The following is an 18996-nucleotide window of genomic DNA, read 5'->3' as shown; positions in this document are numbered from 1 at the left end:
ATTTCTTCTTTAGAACTTCAGCCTTTTTGATATACTCCTCTTTATCGGTGCAATTGCGCCTGATACGGGTGAATTGTCCTTCAGGAACATTCTTCAACCACTGGGGTAAATGATTACTGCGTGTACTTATATAAGTATTTGAATCCGTAGGTTTAATATATACCGTGGATTCAACTCTATCATTCACCGGATATATACTAAGATCCAAAAAATTTACACTTAATTTACTTTGATTAAAATTCAGATTGATGCCCAAACTGTTGCTATTAAGATAAGTGCAGAAACAATTTAAGGCATCTGAGTCCCCCTTCCATATAAAGAGGACATCGTCAATGTACCGCCACCAGGAGACCAGGCTCGCCCGCCAGTCATGCTCAATCCAGACAGTGGCATCTTCCCATCTGGACATGAAGATGTTTGCATAACTGGGGGCGAACCTGGTCCCCATGGCGGTACCAACCTCCTGATTATAGAAGTCCCCATCGAAGTTGAAATAGTTATGATGTAAAATAAAAGATATCCCTTTTAACAATAAATCACAAAGATTCTCTTGTATATTGGCAGCTGCCAATGTTTGTTTAACTGCCTCTATGCCATCTGTATGTTGGATGATCGTGTACAAGGACATAACATCACCAGTCACCAAAATCATATCCGAATCCCATTTGATTTCTTTTAACTTATTCAGAACGTCCCTTGTGTCTTTAAGGTACGATCGACCCTCTAAGACCAAGGGTTGAAGTTTGGAATCAATAAAATGCGACATGTTAGCTGTAATTGAATTTGTCCCTGCCACTATAGGGCGGCCCGGGGGGTTATGCTCATCCTTATGGATCTTTGGCAGAAGGTACAACACAGGAACAGTATATTCCTCATTAACCAGGAATTCCGCTACGGATTTATCCAAAGTTCCATTTAATGTGTACTCTTCTACCAAAGTCCGGAGGCTATTAAGAATTCTCAGTGAAGGATCCTTGCCTGCTGACAAGGGGGGGGGGGGGTTGTGGTTATGAGCAAAACCATGTATGCCACAGAGGCTATACGCCAATTAAAGGATGGCGTCACTTACAAAAAATTAAGAACCGATCCTTCACTGAGAATTCTTAATAGCCTCCGGACTTTGGTAGAAGAGTACACATTAAATGGAACTTTGGATAAATCCGTAGCGGAATTCCTGGTTAATGAGGAATATACTGTTCCTGTGTTGTACCTTCTGCCAAAGATCCATAAGGATGAGCATAACCCCCCGGGCCGCCCTATAGTGGCAGGGACAAATTCAATTACAGCTAACATGTCGCATTTTATTGATTCCAAACTTCAACCCTTGGTCTTAGAGGGTCGATCGTACCTTAAAGACACAAGGGACGTTCTGAATAAGTTAAAAGAAATCAAATGGGATTCGGATATGATTTTGGTGACTGGTGATGTTACGTCCTTGTACACGATCATCCAACATACAGATGGCATAGAGGCAGTTAAACAAACATTGGCAGCTGCCAATATACAAGAGAATCTTTGTGATTTCTTGTTAAAAGGGATATCTTTTATTTTACATCATAACTATTTCAACTTCGATGGGGACTTCTATAATCAGGAGGTTGGTACCGCCATGGGGACCAGGTTCGCCCCCAGTTATGCAAACATCTTCATGTCCAGATGGGAAGATGCCACTGTCTGGATTGAGCATGACTGGCGGGCGAGCCTGGTCTCCTGGTGGCGGTACATTGACGATGTCCTCTTTATATGGAAGGGGGACTCAGATGCCTTAAATTGTTTCTGCACTTATCTTAATAGCAACAGTTTGGGCATCAATCTGAATTTTAATCAAAGTAAATTAAGTGTAAATTTTTTGGATCTTAGTATATATCCGGTGAATGATAGAGTTGAATCCACGGTATATATTAAACCTACGGATTCAAATACTTATATAAGTACACGCAGTAATCATTTACCCCAGTGGTTGAAGAATGTTCCTGAAGGACAATTCACCCGTATCAGGCGCAATTGCACCGATAAAGAGGAGTATATCAAAAAGGCTGAAGTTCTAAAGAAGAAATTCATTCAGAAGGGCTATAAACCTTTGTCTCTACAGACATCCTTGGAGAAAGTCGCACAAATTGATAGAGAAAAGTTGCTATGCACTAGACAGGACAGTGCAGCACCAGATGAGCAACCAAATTTGGCTTTTATTACAGAATTTACAGGACACCACAAAGTAATAGAGACGGTGTTCTGTAAAAACTGGTATCTGTTAAAAAAAGATCCAGTGTTAAAAACCATTCTATCAGATAAACCAAAGTTTATATACACAAGAGCTCGGAATTTGAAGGACAAATTAACCACCAGTGCATTTATGGAGAGACCACTAGGAGGCATTGTTAGAAACCAGGGTTTCCATAGATGTGGTGAATGTAGTATGTGTAAGAGTTGCCCCTCAAAAATACGAAAACTTACACAGTTCAATAGGAATGGGAAAGAATTCTGTATCCAACAGTTTATCACTTGTAACAGCAAGTATGCAGTGTATGCTATACAATGTTCTTGTGATAAACTATATATAGGCAAAACGAGCAGGACATTAAAAATTAGGTGGAGTGAGCATGTGCGAAATATTCGGAAAGGTTTAATCACTCATCCCTTTTCACTCCATTTTAAAGAAATTCATGGATGCTCCACTGATCACATTCTAGCTTTTTGGGGCATAGAGTTAACGAAAGATCAGTGGCGCAATAACAATAAGGATAATAGGTTGGCTAAAAACGAGATGCAATGGATTTTTAATTTACAAACCATGGTACCAGATAGTTTAAACCACGAGTTTGAGTTGAGGTGGTTTTTGTAGATATTGTCCGATATTTTATCTAATATTTTACATGTTTATTTTTAGGACCGTCTTTTATTTATGTTATTTGAGAGAACGGGTTGCCATGGAAATGGCACGCTGGGTCCACACTTCTAATGCTGTGTTATAGATAGATTCATCTATCACTGACCAGCGGCTTGTTTAGGGCTGTTCGCTAGCGCCGTGCGGCGGGGTTTGAAAGTTATCGGCCGCACGCGTTGCCATGGTTACGGATCTCCATGGAAATGGAGGGCGGGAGTGGCGCTCGTCAGTGACAGACGAGCGGTCACGGCCCGAAAGGAGGTTTCCATGGCAACGTCGAGCGGAAGCGACGGCCCTCAAGGGCGGTTTCCATGGATACACGCAGCGGAAGTGATGGAAACTAAGGGCGGATGAACTCACTGGTGTAGTAACCAGGAGTTTGTATCCAGAGGCGGAAGTACTGGTTAACACGGGGAATGCTGGGTACACGTGGAAACGCGTTGCCATGGCAACCCGTTTTCTAAATAGGGAATTCTTAATTGTTTCAATTTCCTGTGTGTTGCCTTAAATAAGGTAATTTTATGAGCACTCTTGTTCCTTGACAAAGACCCCTAGAGGGTAGAAACGCGTTGGAAGAGTGTTTTGAGGCTCATCCATCATTGTATCCCATTCTGTTATTGATGTTATTAACACCAGGCGGGGAATAGCTGTTATTGGCCATCGGCTTTACCTGTTCAAAAGCATCATTTTCAGTTTAGGTTATCTTTGAATGGAAATTGCCTTATTTTAATATAAAATAAAATACTTTTTATCAGTACATATATTTTTTTCAATTATTGAGGAGGAATACGGTCCGAAGCGTCTAAAGAAACCTTGATGTTAGGGTCCTTGCATGTGGAGAAGTGAGTATGGTACGCCATATTTGACAGAGATTTATCACATCATTACCACGTTAAAGATACCTTTATGTGTGGATAAACATCTTACATACTGTGAGTGGGGTACGCATTGGATCCCTAACATCTGTATCTGCTGTTACTTGAAAGAAGTTTGGGGACATACTGCACCATGATTTTTTATTGCTTTCTTTTCATGTCATTTTGAGCAACTACTGGAGACAGAGGTTTTTCTTGTGAGAACGTCATCAGAGGATCATAAGACGGGATCTTTCTATCTATGGGACTGTTTTGATCCATTTGGACTTTAAGTATCATTTGCTTATTGTTAGATGTGAAACAACACTGAGCGCTATATACCTGAGGTTTTTTTCATATTGAAACTAAGAACAATTAAGCTACATGGAAAACACATCATTGGGTTGAACTTGTTACACACTGGTGTTGCATTAAACATTATTGTCATTGCATGTCATCGGAATAGCACACTTAAGCTAAGTACACACTGTCCGATTTATTTGGTCGTCCCGACAATCGGACGATATTTCAGGAAATTGTAGGCACCAATATCTGAGCTACACACTATTTATTTATTTATTATTTATTAATTAACAGTTTCTTATATAGCGCAGCAAATTCCGTTGCGCTTTACAATTGTAAATCACAATGATATAACAAAACTGGGTAATAACAAACAGTCATAGAGGTAGGAAGGCCCTGCTCGCGATCTTACAATCTTTAGGAAATAGGCATGAAACATGGTTTATCCAGGTGCACAGTTACTTTATTTACAGTATTTTACTTTACTTCCACCTCAGAATCAGGCCCTTAAAGTCTTCTCTGCAGTGTTAATGTCTCCACTTTGTCAAGATCAAACCATTTAAAGAGCAGCACACTGTTCAAAGTGGGGAAGGTCCTAAACTTAACTAGAGCTCCTGGCTCTGTACAGATGGGTATCCAGTCTATAGATCTACACTAAAAATGTCTACAGTCAATAGGTAGAACACTATTGTTCGACATGCCTTAGGTTGACAGGGCCAAAAGGTCATCATATAAAAAGGTAGACAATTCAAAAGGTCAACAGAGTGAAACGGTCACCATGAAAATGGTCGAAGCACATATGGCCGACACAAGTTTTTTTTTTTTCATACTTTACCATCCACGTGGACTACGATTGGGAATAGTAACCTGTGCTGAGCGCAGCTGTAGTAGAGCAAGTCACCTTGCCCGAAGCATGGCGAGCAAAGGGGTACACTAATGGGGCTTGTTTGTGGAAGAAAAGTCACAAAACACCAAATAAAAACAAAAAACTAAATTGTGCCTACCTTTTTTTTGTGTCGACCATTTGACCCTGTTGACTTTTTCTACTGACTACCTATTCCCCCTGTCGACCTTTTGACCATGTCTACTTTTTGACCCTGTCAACCTAATGCATGTCGATCATTAGTGGTCGACCTATTGATTGTAGGTAGACCTTTTCAGTGTAGATCTAATAAGCCACACCTGTACAGATGTGTCCTTCCTCATCTTGGCACCCATGTGCTATGCATACTGTACCATGCGATCCTATGGATCATTGGTGCGTACACAGTGCCGTGGGCACATTAGTGGCGACAAACGATCCATGATTGCTGTGGCAAGTAGCAAAGATGAGCAGGGACTCATCTGTACATATGGTACACATAACAATATCATATTTACACACCTGCCTCACAAGTGGCAGTAGATTGTTCTGCATATGGTATCCTAAACACTATTAGTCAGGGCAAAAGTGTATATTATTTTAAGCAAAATGAGTCACAAAAAATGAATAATTAGTTGCCTAATATTGGGGAATATAAAATAGATATGACTTTATGACTCATTAGCAATGAGATGTTGGGGGTGATTCAGACCTGATTGCTAGGCTGCTAAAATTGTAGTCCTGCGATCAGATAGTCGCCGCCTAAGGGGAGTGAATATTCACCGCGCAAGTGTATGCCGAGCAGCTAAAAAAGTCCCTCAGTCAGCGGACAGCTGCCAATCCATTTGCACCTCACTCACCAATGGATGCTTTTTACCAGTGTGTGCAGTCTCTGCGCAGCCCAGGACTTACTCCTATAGTGCAATGAGAACAGGCTGATCGGGGCCGGAGCTGACGTCACACACCCTCCCTGAAAACACTTGGGAACGCCTGCGTTTTCCCTGACACTCCCAGAAAACTGTCAGTTACCACCCACAAACCTCCTCTTCCTGTCAATCAGCATGCGAATGGCTGTGCGATTAGAATTTTCACACCAGCCTATCGCTGACCGGCGATGCCTGTTGATGTTTGCCGACGCGCATGCGCATTGCAGTGCATACGCATGTGTAGTCAATAGATGATCACCTGCTGTGCAAAAACACACTGCAGCGATCAGGTCTGAATCGGTACCATAAATAACTCCCAATGGGGGTCATTCCGAGTTGTTCGCTCGCTAGCTGCTTTTAGCAGCATTGCACACGCTAGGCCGCCGCCCTCTGGGAGTGTATCTTCGCTTAGCAGAATTGCGAATGAAAGATTAGCAGAATTGTGAATAAATAATTCTTAGCAGTTTGAGTAGCTCGAGACTTACTCCTACACTGCGATCAGCTCAGCCCGTTTCGTTCCTGGTTTGACATCACAAACACGCCCTGCGTTCGGCCAGCCACTCCCCCGTTTCTCTAGACACTCCTGCGTTTTATCCTGGCACGCCTGCGTTTTTCCGCACACTCCCAGAAAACGGTCAGTTTCCGCCCAGAAACACCCACTTCCTGTCAATCACACTCCGATCACTTCAACAATGAAAATTCTTAGTTCGGACGTGAGTAAATCTACTAAATTTTGAGCTAAAATACTTAGCGCATGCGCATTTTTGCCTTAATCGCTCCGTTGCGAAAATCGGTAATGAGCGAACAACTCGGAATGACCCCCAATATCTTAATTTGGCTTTGCAAAATACAGTACAATTATAGTAGCATAGTATCAGGTGGCATTAGGCAGAGCTGGATTAAGGATTTTGGGCACCAGGGGTACTTAAGACAGACGGCCCTAAGGTCTAAAATGAAATCATAATACAAATATATATTTTATATCTATATATGTACTTAAATTAAAAATATGTATGGATAGTTCCCGGTTCCGGGTTCATGCTGTAAGCAGCGTGTCCGTGCAGCTCCCGGGACTCACACACTGTAACCAGCTTTTAACGGCTCCCCGGAGCCTCCACCGACCAGGGACGAACTCCCCCTTCTCCCCCAGTGTATGGAGAAGTTTCTCGCTCCGTCCACCTCCGCCCGCACGCAGTTGTTTAGGCAGGAGAAGCGCCGAGCAGAAACAAAGATGGCGCCGGACACAGACTCGCCGCCAGCGTCTCCGACACACAAGAAAGCCGCTTCTGAACCAGATAAGTCTGCTACACAGAGACACCCTGACTCTCCCATTACACACTCTGATTTGGCCCAAGCTATAACGGCCACGATGGGGCCTCTTTTGACACAGGCAGTTACTGACATTTCTACACAGCTTAAAAACCTCACTCATAGAGTGGCTACAACTGAAGCACAAGTGGGGAAAATATCTCATGACATGGCAGATGTGCAGCACGATATTATATGCTTGCAAAAGGAAAATTATCATCTTTTAAATAAGCTTGATAATATTGAAAATAGATCCAGGAGAAACAATTTGAGAATAATTGGTATTCCTGAATCAGTGAAAGATATAGCCTTGGAACGCTTTGTCAGTAACACGTTACCGCAGCTGCTAAATGTCTCCGACGCTTGTACAGACATTGTCATAGAAAGGGTACATAGGATCGGCCCCAACCTTCGCCCTGCCGACACCCGTCCCAGAGTGGTCATTTTCCGCTGCTTAAATTACCTTCACAAGCAAGCCCTTTGGACTGGACAAGTGCGCCCCCTGATATAGGAAAAAAATAAGTTACTTATTTTTCAAGACTTTTCTCCTGAACTTACATGGGCCAGGAAAGTCTTCTCACCTATTTGTGCTCAGTTGGTACAGATGAAACGGAAATTCGCCCTCCAATATCCAGCAAAACTATGCATATTTATTGGAGATTCATTTTATGACTTCTCCACCCCTGGCGATGCCGATGCATTCCTTAAAGATGAAGCTCAATGGCACCATGAGGACATTTCTGATGCCACATAGTAATCTGGATAGTTATTATGGTCTGCTATTTACCTCCCGAGCTCAGATTCCGGATGACAGTTCTTTTGATTTTCATTACTGTTAGCTGTTAAAGTTGTTTCATACATATTATTAGTGCTTTCAGGTCTTTCTTAGCTAAAGTACTAAATTCAACTTGGGTATAAGCATTTCCTTGTTCCATTAGCTTTCATGGCATTATTATATAAGTCAATATCTATCTTATAGGTTGGTGTGCTTTTGATGTTCCTAGCGACATCCTGTTTTCAGATACAGCATATACTCATATTTTTCTTTCAGTATCCCCCCTCCCCCCCACCCCTTCCACCGCGCCCCCCCCCCCCCCCCTACACTTCTCCTTTTAATTTTTTGTATTTTTACGACTATAAATGGTTTGTTCCCTCCTCCTCGTTATATCCTGGTGGGTTTGTCCCGGGCAGCTATGCTCCCCCCGATGTTATGCTTTCCTTTGTACTGATGATGAATCGGAAGTTGGTATGCTGGCCATGCCATAAATCACCTAGGTTACCCCCTAGTGAAGTCCTACGCAGGACATTATTGCAATGTGTTTTGTTTATCACAATTATGCTATCTCTCTTCTTTCGAATCTATCTTTTCTCCTTCTATCTATTCACCTCTCCCTACTCAAAATATGGCCTACATAGTTCCCTCTCTCTGTCTCCTCTTTACATTGTAACTTTTACATATGACACCCTCCCACCTTAAGGTGGGCTCTCTGAACGTGGGCGGCATAAATTCCCCAGCCAAGCGTCGTAGGATCTTGCAATACCTAACGAAACAGCACTTAGATTTAGCATACCTACAAGAAACTCACCTAACGGATCTTGAGTCTAAAAAACTAGGAACCATGGGCTGGACAGTTATAGCGGTAGCTCCTTTTTCCTCCAAAGCTCGTGGAGTTATAATTTTGGCCAGATCATCTCTACCTCTAAAGGTGACCAGGGTTACACCTGACCCTAATGGCAGATTTATCATAGCACATGTTAGCTTACGAGACATTTCCTATGTACTGTGTAATATATATGCACCCAACAACTACAAAAAATCCTTTTTCTCCACACTGATAGCTAAATTATCTCCTATCCTACAAGAAAGATTAATTATTGGTGGCGATCTTAATTTAATTTCCTCATCGCTCCTTGATCGCTCTAACCCTTCCTCTAAACCAATTTCTTTACCAAAATTTGGTATACCCCACTTTGCCTCCTCCCTCCAAACCACTGATGTCTGGAGGGCTTTCAATCCCATTGACAGAGAATACACATGCCTCTCTGCAGCTCATGGCATCCTGTCCCGAATAGATTACTTTTTAATTTCCCATATCTTGATTCCCGATATTATTTCTACTAATATAGAAGCCATCTCTATTTCAGATCATGCCCTCATTTGGTTTGATCTTCAACTTTCACATGATTCTTTTGTCACAAAAATCTGGAGATTCCCCACTCATCTATCACGTTCACAATTATTTTGTGAAGCAATATCAGCGAAATGGGATGACTTTTCCTCTAACAATATATCTCACCTCACTTCTAATCCCCCCATATTCTGGCAAACAGCCAAATCAGTTTTACGGGGCATGATCATCTCATATTCCTCTAAATCTAAAAACATCTAGCCTCATCCTACTTACAGTTACAGTCAGAATTGACGTCCTCGTTTCAACAGTTCAAGACTTCACCTACACCTGTTAACAAAGATTTGTACACAAAAGCAAAAATCAAATTTGACGATCATCTCCAATCTTTAGGTGATAAACATCTCTTTAATATAAACTATAGATATCACAAATTTGGCAACAAGACTGGCAAGCTCTTGACCAACTTACTCCATGGTTCTCGTTCTCCTATGCTCATACACCCTCTAAAAACCCATGACGGCAAACTAACAACCTCTAACCAACAAGTTACGGAGGTGATGAGATCATTCTATGAATCGCTATACTCTGCTCCTACTTCCTCTTCCCTCACAGATACCCCATCCCAGACCACACCTCCTCCCTCGTCTATATGGGAATACCCTTCACTCCCTACCATTCCGCAATCCCTCTCTGAAACTCTATTGGCTCCCATCACGGCTAAGGAGATCCTTTCAGTTATCCAGCACCTCCAACGAGACAAAGCCCCGGGCCCTGATGGGTTCTCAGGCGAATTCTATAAACTACTAGCCCCCAAAATTATAGACACTTTAGTTTTACTATATAATCACCTCCTTACAAACCTTAATCCTCCACTTTACTTCACCTCAGCAATAATAAAAACTCTACCCAAACCAAACCGCGACTTGTCTCTCCCTAGTTCTTATAGACCCATATCTTTACTCAATCTTGATTACAAAATTTTGACAAAAATTCTATCCAATCGTCTCCAACCGATTTTACCTCACATAATCCACCAAGATCAGACTGGCTTTATTTCCGGTCGCCACTCTGTGATTAATTTAAGGAAGGTCTTCTCGGCCATCCAGTATATGAATACTTCTCCTCCCACCAAACCAGCTATCATTCTATCACTGGACGCCGAGAAGGCCTTCGATTTAGTGCTATGGCCCCACCTATACCACACGTTACATAAATTTGGTTTCCCTAAGTCATTTATTGATATAATTATAGCCTTATACTCCAATTCTACCTCCCAAATTTCCTGTAATGGTTTTCTTTCTCCCCCCTTCCCTATAGCTAGAGGCACTAGACAAGGGTGTCCACTATCACCTTTATTATTTGCCATAGCCATTGAACCTCTCGCAATAGCCATTCGTAACTCGACCAATATATCTGGAATCGTTATTGGGTCAATGGAATTAAAGATTTCTCTGTTCGCAGATTACATGATTCTATTTCTTTCTGACCCTTCTTCCTCTGTCCCTCAAGTTATGTCTCTTATCTCAGCTTTTGGCCAAATTGCAGGCCTCAAAATAAACATATCCAAATCTGAAATCTTACCCATTAATGGCCCTCCCCCCATTACTCAAAACGTCCCATCCCTCTCTACTTTTCATCTAGCTAAGGAAGGCATAAAATACTTAGGGATCAAAATTACCACCGTCCACCGCTAACATCTATAAACTTAATTACACCCCCTTATTAACAAAAATAGCCACCCTATATGATAACTGGAAGGATCTCCCACTGTCACTCTTGGGTCGCCTTGCTGCTGTAAAAAGTATTATATTCCCCCAAATTTTTTACCTCATTCAAATGTTGCCACTCTCTTTGAAACCCTCTGACTTTGCCACCTTTGATAAGTTAACCTCTAGATTTCTGTGGAAACATAAAAAATCCAGAATTTCTCTGAACAAATTGCAAAATCCCATTAAATATGGAGGTCTCAAAGCCCCCAACCTCCACATGTACACACACTCTGTCATGTTCCGATACATCTCAGACTGGATTTTAGAGTCCTCCACATACACTGATGTAAATCTTGACACGGCCATGTTCGCACCGTACTCCCCATGTGCATTACTCCACTCCAGAAAACAGGAAATCCCGACACATATCTACAACAATATCATCTTCACAGATACGTACAAAGCCTGGATCTCCATAAACAAAATCTTTCACCGAGACCACTCTTCGTCCACATACATTCCGCTGTGGGGCAATCCAGGGTTCCCACCATCCTTAACCAATCGCCTTTACCTTGAATGGAAGGCTAAGGGACTATCGACAACTGCAAAAGTATTTGACCCAGGGGGAATACCACTTTCTTTCTCTGCCCTCCAACTGACTTATCAACTTCCTAACAACCAGTTTTTTATGTTTCTACAAGTCCGCCATTTCGCAATATCTCTACACACACACTTTCTATCTCGACAAACAGGATTTCATACTACTACTACTCCAATCTCTAGTACACAAACCTTACAAGACTAATCTTCTTTATCCCAAACTAATGCTCGCTTGGCGCCCTGCCTCCCCATCATTAAATGCTACTAGTTGGTCACAAGATATTCCCACAATATCTAAAATCACTGATTTATGCCCTACTCTTAATTTATCCAAGCGATGGCTTAACTCCTCCTATTTACAGGAGGTTCACTTCAGAACTATCCATAGGGCCTATATCTCTCCTGCACAAAGAAGCCATATGGTTTTGGAAGAATCTGGAGACTGCCCAAAATGCTCAGCACACCAAGCAAAATTTTTACATTCCTTTTGGTCTTGTGGAAAGATCAAAAAATTCTGGCACAAAGTTATAGCTTACATTAATAGACTATTTCATGTCACGGTTCAACCTGACATTCTAGCATGCCTATGTGCAAATTTCACTAATTGGAATATTGGTCCGCACACATTTCAGATTAACCCTCTACTTACTATCGTAGTAACGATAGCAAAAAAGATAATCCTTATCCATTGGACCACTAAATCAACACCATCCCTCAATGAGGTATTGCAGAAACTTAGACAGCTATTTCTCTTCGACAGAAGATCTATGATTCTGGCCAGAGGAGAGAATCTTTCTAAATTTCTGAATAAATGGCACCACTATCTTCTGTCCCTACCAGATGAAGAGAGAATCTCGCTAACCAAAATGTTTGATATCGCTCAATGGTCTCTTCATTAAACTATTGCTTATACTTTCTAACTGATAGAATCCAATGTATAACTGAGGGCTCATCACCCTCTACACAGTATTCTTCCTCATCCCTATAATGTGTCGCCCAGGTTCAGAGAGTCCACCCCCTCTTCCTCTCTTTTCTCTCATACTCGCATTTTCCATTCTTTGAAGTAATTGTTCTGACAGAGATAGATTAGTATAATGCGCTGATACTGTGATATTATTAAGACTATCCTCTCACGCAAATACATTTTGGTAGAGCTGTATTTATATCTTTGTTTTTTTCCATATCACTCTTTTTTTTCCTTTCTTTCCGCTGCTTTCTTTTCTCTCATTCTTCCCTATCTCATTTCTTTCTTCTCTCTATCTATCTTTTCTTCTTTCATCCCTTCTATATTTGTATACTACTCTCCATTTAGTACTATGGAGTACCATTTTATGGCTATTATGCTGCACAAATGCCGTTTGCTATTTGGCGATCACTTCCTTTTATTTTAATACTTCTCTAGCTCTTTTTAAGGAATGGTCGGCAATACTTAGGTATGCCGGCTATTAATAGTGGTAGTTGAATAGTTCTTATCTCTGTTATTTTCTACCCTTCTTTACATAATATTATTAAACGGGTTCTAGTGTAAGATAACATGATATTACTTTATCATCTTGCTACGGCTTTAGTATAATATATATTGTCCTGTTCCTTCATTATATACTGTTATCAGTATACAATTCTAAACCAAGGAAGACAAGACAAGACTAGCCTACATATTCATTATATGTGTAATTCATGCTCCATGTTTTTTGTACACGTGTGTTGTAATATGGATGTATACCATTAATAAAAATTGTTATATAAAAAAAAAAAATATGTATGGATTTTTGTTAGACCCCTACATGACTTGATAGACCAAACTTGATACACATACCCATTATTATCCAACTTAAAATACTGGTGGGGTTTAAACTAAAAAAATGCACCCCTTTTGGGGGCCAGGGCCACATATATATCTAATATATAAAATTAATTGGTGTTTGTCTGTCTGTCTGGTTATGCATTCGGACACCCCTGCCCAGATTGGGATGCAACCAATGCGAGGTGGTCCAATTGGATCCTGGGCAGATTTTAGGGGGGGGTTAAGATCCCTGTCAGACCTCACGGCAGTATGCCTCGGGCAGAACTTTGACCCAGGAAGCCTGTTCTGGGCCTTCCACTGGATGGATTTGGATGTTAACTTCACAGAGTGGAAACATTGCATCCCAGAAGACATACTAGTGCATTGGGGTCCCAGTCGGACCTCCCGTTGGTGTACGCTGGGCAGAACTTTGACACAGAGAGCCTGTTCTAAGCTTTCCACTGGATGGATTTGGGAGAAAACTTCACAGAGTGGAAACATTACATCCCAGAAGACATACTAGGGGGTTGGGGTACCAATCGGTCCTCCCGTTGGTGTACGCTGGCTAGAACTTTGACCCAGGGAGTCTGTTTTGGGCCTGCCACTGGATGGATTTGGATGAAAACTTCACAGAGTGGTAACATTGGATCCCAGTTCAAGGGCCCAGTTCAGACCGCAATGTTTGACATTGTACAGCGTGGGTCAAGCCACAATTGAGCTATTCAATGTAAATTGCAGCATACAAGAGGCCCACTCTATCAGGTATCCTGGCGAGCCCCCCAAGATTGGTGACTCTATTGGACATTCCAGGAGAACTGGTATGTATGTGTAGCCTATAGGATACAGGTTCACTGGAGAAAGATATTTGGATCTCCCCCAACTGCCAAAACAGTGCCAACGGCCGGTTCTGCAGAGTACAAACACATCCTTTAATCCAGTGATATAAGTTTTGAAGGAGGTTTTAATAGGTCAAACAAATCTTCAGTGACAGCCTCCTACAAGAAGCTCTGTTCTGACATAACTTAAATAATAAACTCAGATATTAATGAATTAACCTATTATTGCTGCAAATGTAGTTAATAACAGATTAAAACGAATCGGGTTTTTAGGTGGCTATAAATAAATAGACCCTATATCAATAAATGTAGAAAGTAACTTAGAATAAACCCAATAGTCGATTATTTGTTACAGCAAATTTACTGTATGTGTAACATGCTATCATATAAAAAAATATTATTGTATGTTTATGTTTGTAATGGACATATTTTTATGTTTGTAACATACTGTATGTTTGTTAGATACAGTATGCCTTGATAAGAAAAATAAGTTATCCCCTACGTCTATATATTTGTAATCCTGTTACACATTAATTGAATATAAGATTTTTAATCTCAAAAGCTCTCATTAAAACCCGCTATAATGCATTTCAGAATCTAGAAATGGAACTCTACATGCATTGGACCACAAAGTAGATGATCGTTGCACTGGAAGAAACTGGAGCTTTTCATTTTTAATAACGTTATAATAAAATCATGTTTTGTTTTTTTTTTGAAGGATTTTGTGTAGACTAACTAGGTCATTTTATCTTATCCAGACTCTAAATGTGACATATCTACTACATTTTGTACTCCTTGAACTATAACAAATATAAATGTTTGTGAAGGTTATTCTGACATTTTTTATATGATTTTATTAAACTGGAAAGCCAGAAGGCAAAGGGATAAAACAGAACAATATAGACATCTTCATCTCACCCTGTATGCTATCACATGTAAGTGTAAATTGTCAAATAGAAACACAAAATAACACAAGTCTTCATTTTAAATAATGTGCAATGTAACATTTTAGATAGTGGTGACCTGGAGGTACATATTTATCAATCTGTAGTGATACAGCTGATTTTCTAAAGTTAAGTAACCAAGGAGATAACAATTAGTAGAGTTACAAGCCTTCTCATGTGTGTAATGTTTTTAATTTCATTCTAATTTCCCACCAGGCCAGAACACATAGACCACTGCTTCCCTTCATGGCTATTAGTTTGTGCCTCATATCAGTCATACTGTCCCAACATCAGTTGCAAGATGGCGGGCTGGCGGAAACATGGTCAAATGGGATACATTCAGCATCCCAGCTGTCGGGATGCCATGGGTCATGTGACTGATGCTGGAATCCCGACACCACTTAGGACAATGGCGCCGGATCACAGACAGCCGACATCCTCAAGGTGGGTATCAGGGTAGGGGTTAGGATTAGGGCCCAGGGGGAGAGGGGTTAGAGTTATGTACTAGGGGGGTTAGGCTTAGGCACTGGGGAGGGGCATCCCTAACCACCACCCCCCTAGGGTAAGCCTTAGCCACCACCCCAGAGGGTTAGGATAGGGGAGAGGGGGGAGGGGAAATACTTACCCCTCTGATGTTGGGATCTTCGATGTTGGTCATGTGACCACTGGCCTTTCCGACCGGTGGACAATAGTATGTATTCCGGTTAAACATTGAGGTGCAGAGTATGATTAGATTTCTGCATCTAAAGGGCCCATCAGTAGCTGTCAACTTGTCAAGGTATACGGTGATACCGTCATGTCACAGAAACAGGTTTGGTGCACTGCCTTTGATAACAGCAGGACAGATGTTCAACATGAGCAGCAATCTGACCGGCCAAGCATATCCACAAGAGGCAGTGCACCAAACCTGTTTCCATGACATGACATTTTCACCGTATACCTCGACTAGTTGACATTGAATTTAAGATACTGATGTACCCTTTAGACGCAGAAATCTGATCACATTCTGCACCTCAATGACCATGTTTTCGGTATTTGCTTCAAAGCTGCAATGGTTTGCTTTGGTAAGCATGTAGTGAGCTCAAGCAATTTTAGAAGTAGGCAAGTTTACACTGGGAGCACAATCCCCAGATGTGTATCTAATACAGTTTTGTGGAACTCATATAAGGGGTTGGTAAAATGTGTAGAGATGGCATTCAATGTGTGTACAGAGCTGAGTTACTGAGATACTACAGTAGTTGACTGCATGGTCGTGTAGCCTATAATCATTCCATGTGTGCACTGGTTGTAAGTCTATTTGTCACTGCGAATTAGAGAACTTTATTCCCCAGCTCCACATGCAGTATGGAGGGTGCATCACTCAGAAGTAGAGGTGAAATGCAGTGCTGATCGGGTGAGCTGAGGCTGGGTACTTGGCATCATTAAGCTCTAACCCCTTGTGGTGCAATGCCACGATTTACGGTTCTGTGGAGAGGGTTCAGTACCAGAGTGATGTGATTCACATAGAATCATGTCATACTGTATTAGCCAAGTTCTCTCTTCATAGACATGAGAATCATGGGGTTATGCAACAAGGAGGTGGAACTTTAATCGTGGGACACGGTCCCATGGTCAGTTTAGATATAGCGATGTAGCTGTCTCCAGCTAAGGAAAAAAAATGGTGTAAGGGGCAAATATCTTAGTTGGGAGCAAGGGCAGAGTTAATGCGTTAAATAGCCTTTTTGTAGCAGTTAAGGAGAGCGGTCGCCTTTGTTATCCCTTACAAATAGCTGGACTGTATGGTTATGTTTGGGGGAAACCTAAGTGTTGGATGGGGCATCAGTCCTGAGGAGCTTCTTGGGCCACAGATTTGGGTTACGAATATTATACACTGGTTTCTGATTTGCCCCAGGATGGGGCATCAAATGACTAGTTGATTGGGCAATGTAAATGTGACCCTTGTATTATCTAGCACAAGTTACCAGACGGTCAAAATGACATAATCACTTAACAGTAATGGCAGCGCTGGTGGTTTTGCATGCCCGAACGTAGCAACACATGAATTGCTCTGTCGGGGACCAACAAATGGCCGCTGGCGCTCAGAACACTTGGATAGAGGTGAGGAGCAGCGTTAGACTTTTATTAATATTATATAGGATGGTTTACATGGCTGCCATTGGTTGTATAGTATACCCCTCCTACTAACAGCTATAAATGCAAGATCATGTCTATGAGTGATTATTGACTGATAATTTGATATTGAAAAGCAGTGTTACCGATTAGTGGTTAGAACACATCTATAATTATTAGGCGCTATTAAATTTAAAGGCACATAGGATCTGTGTAAATGAAAAACAAATCTACGTTTAGAAGTATTTTATCAGCTTTTGTCAGCATACAGTATTACAAATGCTGAAATTCAAAGGTCAACACATCCACAATAAAACGGTAATATTCTCGCACGAGTAAACTCTTATGTGGGAACAATGCCATTGTTAGTGTCAATATTAAACGGTTACCATAGATTCCAAACATATGGGAAGCAGATCATATAAAGCAGCCAATTTATCAAGCCTTGGAGAGTGATAAATAGCACGGTGATAAAGTACCAGCCAATCAGCTCCTAACTGACATGTTAACGGCTGTGTTTGAAAAATGTCAGTTAGGAGCTGATTGGTTGGCACTTTATCACCGTGCTATTTATCACTCTTCAAGGCTTGATAAACCTGGGCAGTAGCACTTAATTTAAGATTTAGGCCCAGTTTTATCAAGCCTTGGAGAGTGATAAATTGCACGGTGTTAAAGTACCAACCAATCAGCTCCTGTCATTTTTCAAATACAGCCCGTCACATGGCAGTTAGAAGCTGGTTGGTTGGTACTTTATCGCCGTGCAGTTTATCACTCTCCAAGGCTTGATAAATCTGGGCCAAATGGGCTTATTTATCAACAAATTATATCATATGCAACAAATTTTAAAACTTGTTGCGTATAATAAATGGTGCTCCAGCCAATCAGCTCCTTACTGATATGTGTTTGCAAAATGACAGTTGGGAGCTCATTGGCTGAAGCACCATTTACATATGTAATGAGTTTTAAAATTAAATCAGCTTAGTTTGGAAGATACAATGCTTAAGGGACTGATTCGGAGAGACACAGAATAAAGCTGTAGTTGGGGGCGGCAGTGGAAGCCTGAGTTACTACTGTACCTAATGCTAGTGTGAGAATCCGAAGGGTTACTGTAAAAAGCTGTGCTGCCTGTTATTTTTATGCCAGCCACCACAACTGCCATCATTAGTTCTGGCATTTGCATGAGCACCATGACAAATGCATTGGATTGGTCAGAAGCAGGCCTTTCTGCGATTTTTGTATAATTCATAATTGCAGAGGGATGTAGACACATGCCAAGGACACTCCGACATAACTTGGCAGTTATGTGCACTTGTATTGCCGCTCCCCAAAACACCCAATATCGTGGAAAGACAGATCTGGCCAGGTTCTCTCAGACTCAGAACAGGACGTAGGCTGTACACTGTATGCAGAAACTTGCAGATTGCATTCATGCATCTAACTCTGACTGAAGCCCTAGATGTTTTTCCTGGTGAATATCAGGTCTTTCAAGAAAATGTACCACAATACTGTAGATTAACATCTCTTGAAGTGATGAAAACTTAAATTATTTAAATTATTTTGCTCATCAATCTTAATCATTTTCTTAGTATGGAAAATAATTTTACCTGTGTTCCATTTATGTCCACATGTGGCCCAGGGCAGCTCTGCAGAGAAGCAATTAAATAAATAGAAAATTGCCCAAGCTAATATAATAATGTAGTAGACATTTAAATGTGCCTCAATCACCTGGGTTGCGTAGCCAATACC

General features: G+C 41.3%; 1 protein-coding gene across 1 annotated transcript in view; it reads right to left on the bottom strand.

The window, feature by feature from the left end:
• Positions 1-18996, bottom strand: part of SLC6A11 (solute carrier family 6 member 11) — a 451361-nt gene that overhangs the window by 290322 nt on the left and 142043 nt on the right. Inside the window, exon 4 of the mRNA XM_063941542.1 lies at positions 18855-18995. Within this exon, the coding sequence (XP_063797612.1) occupies positions 18855-18995 (141 nt within the window). The remainder of the gene's footprint in view (positions 1-18854; position 18996) is intronic.

Source organism: Pseudophryne corroboree, chromosome 9 (genome assembly GCF_028390025.1).
Source record: "Pseudophryne corroboree isolate aPseCor3 chromosome 9, aPseCor3.hap2, whole genome shotgun sequence".
NCBI classification, from domain to species: domain Eukaryota; kingdom Metazoa; phylum Chordata; class Amphibia; order Anura; family Myobatrachidae; genus Pseudophryne; species Pseudophryne corroboree.
The sequence above is the reverse complement of the archived record's forward strand: the minus strand, read 5'-3'. Positions and strand labels throughout refer to the sequence as shown.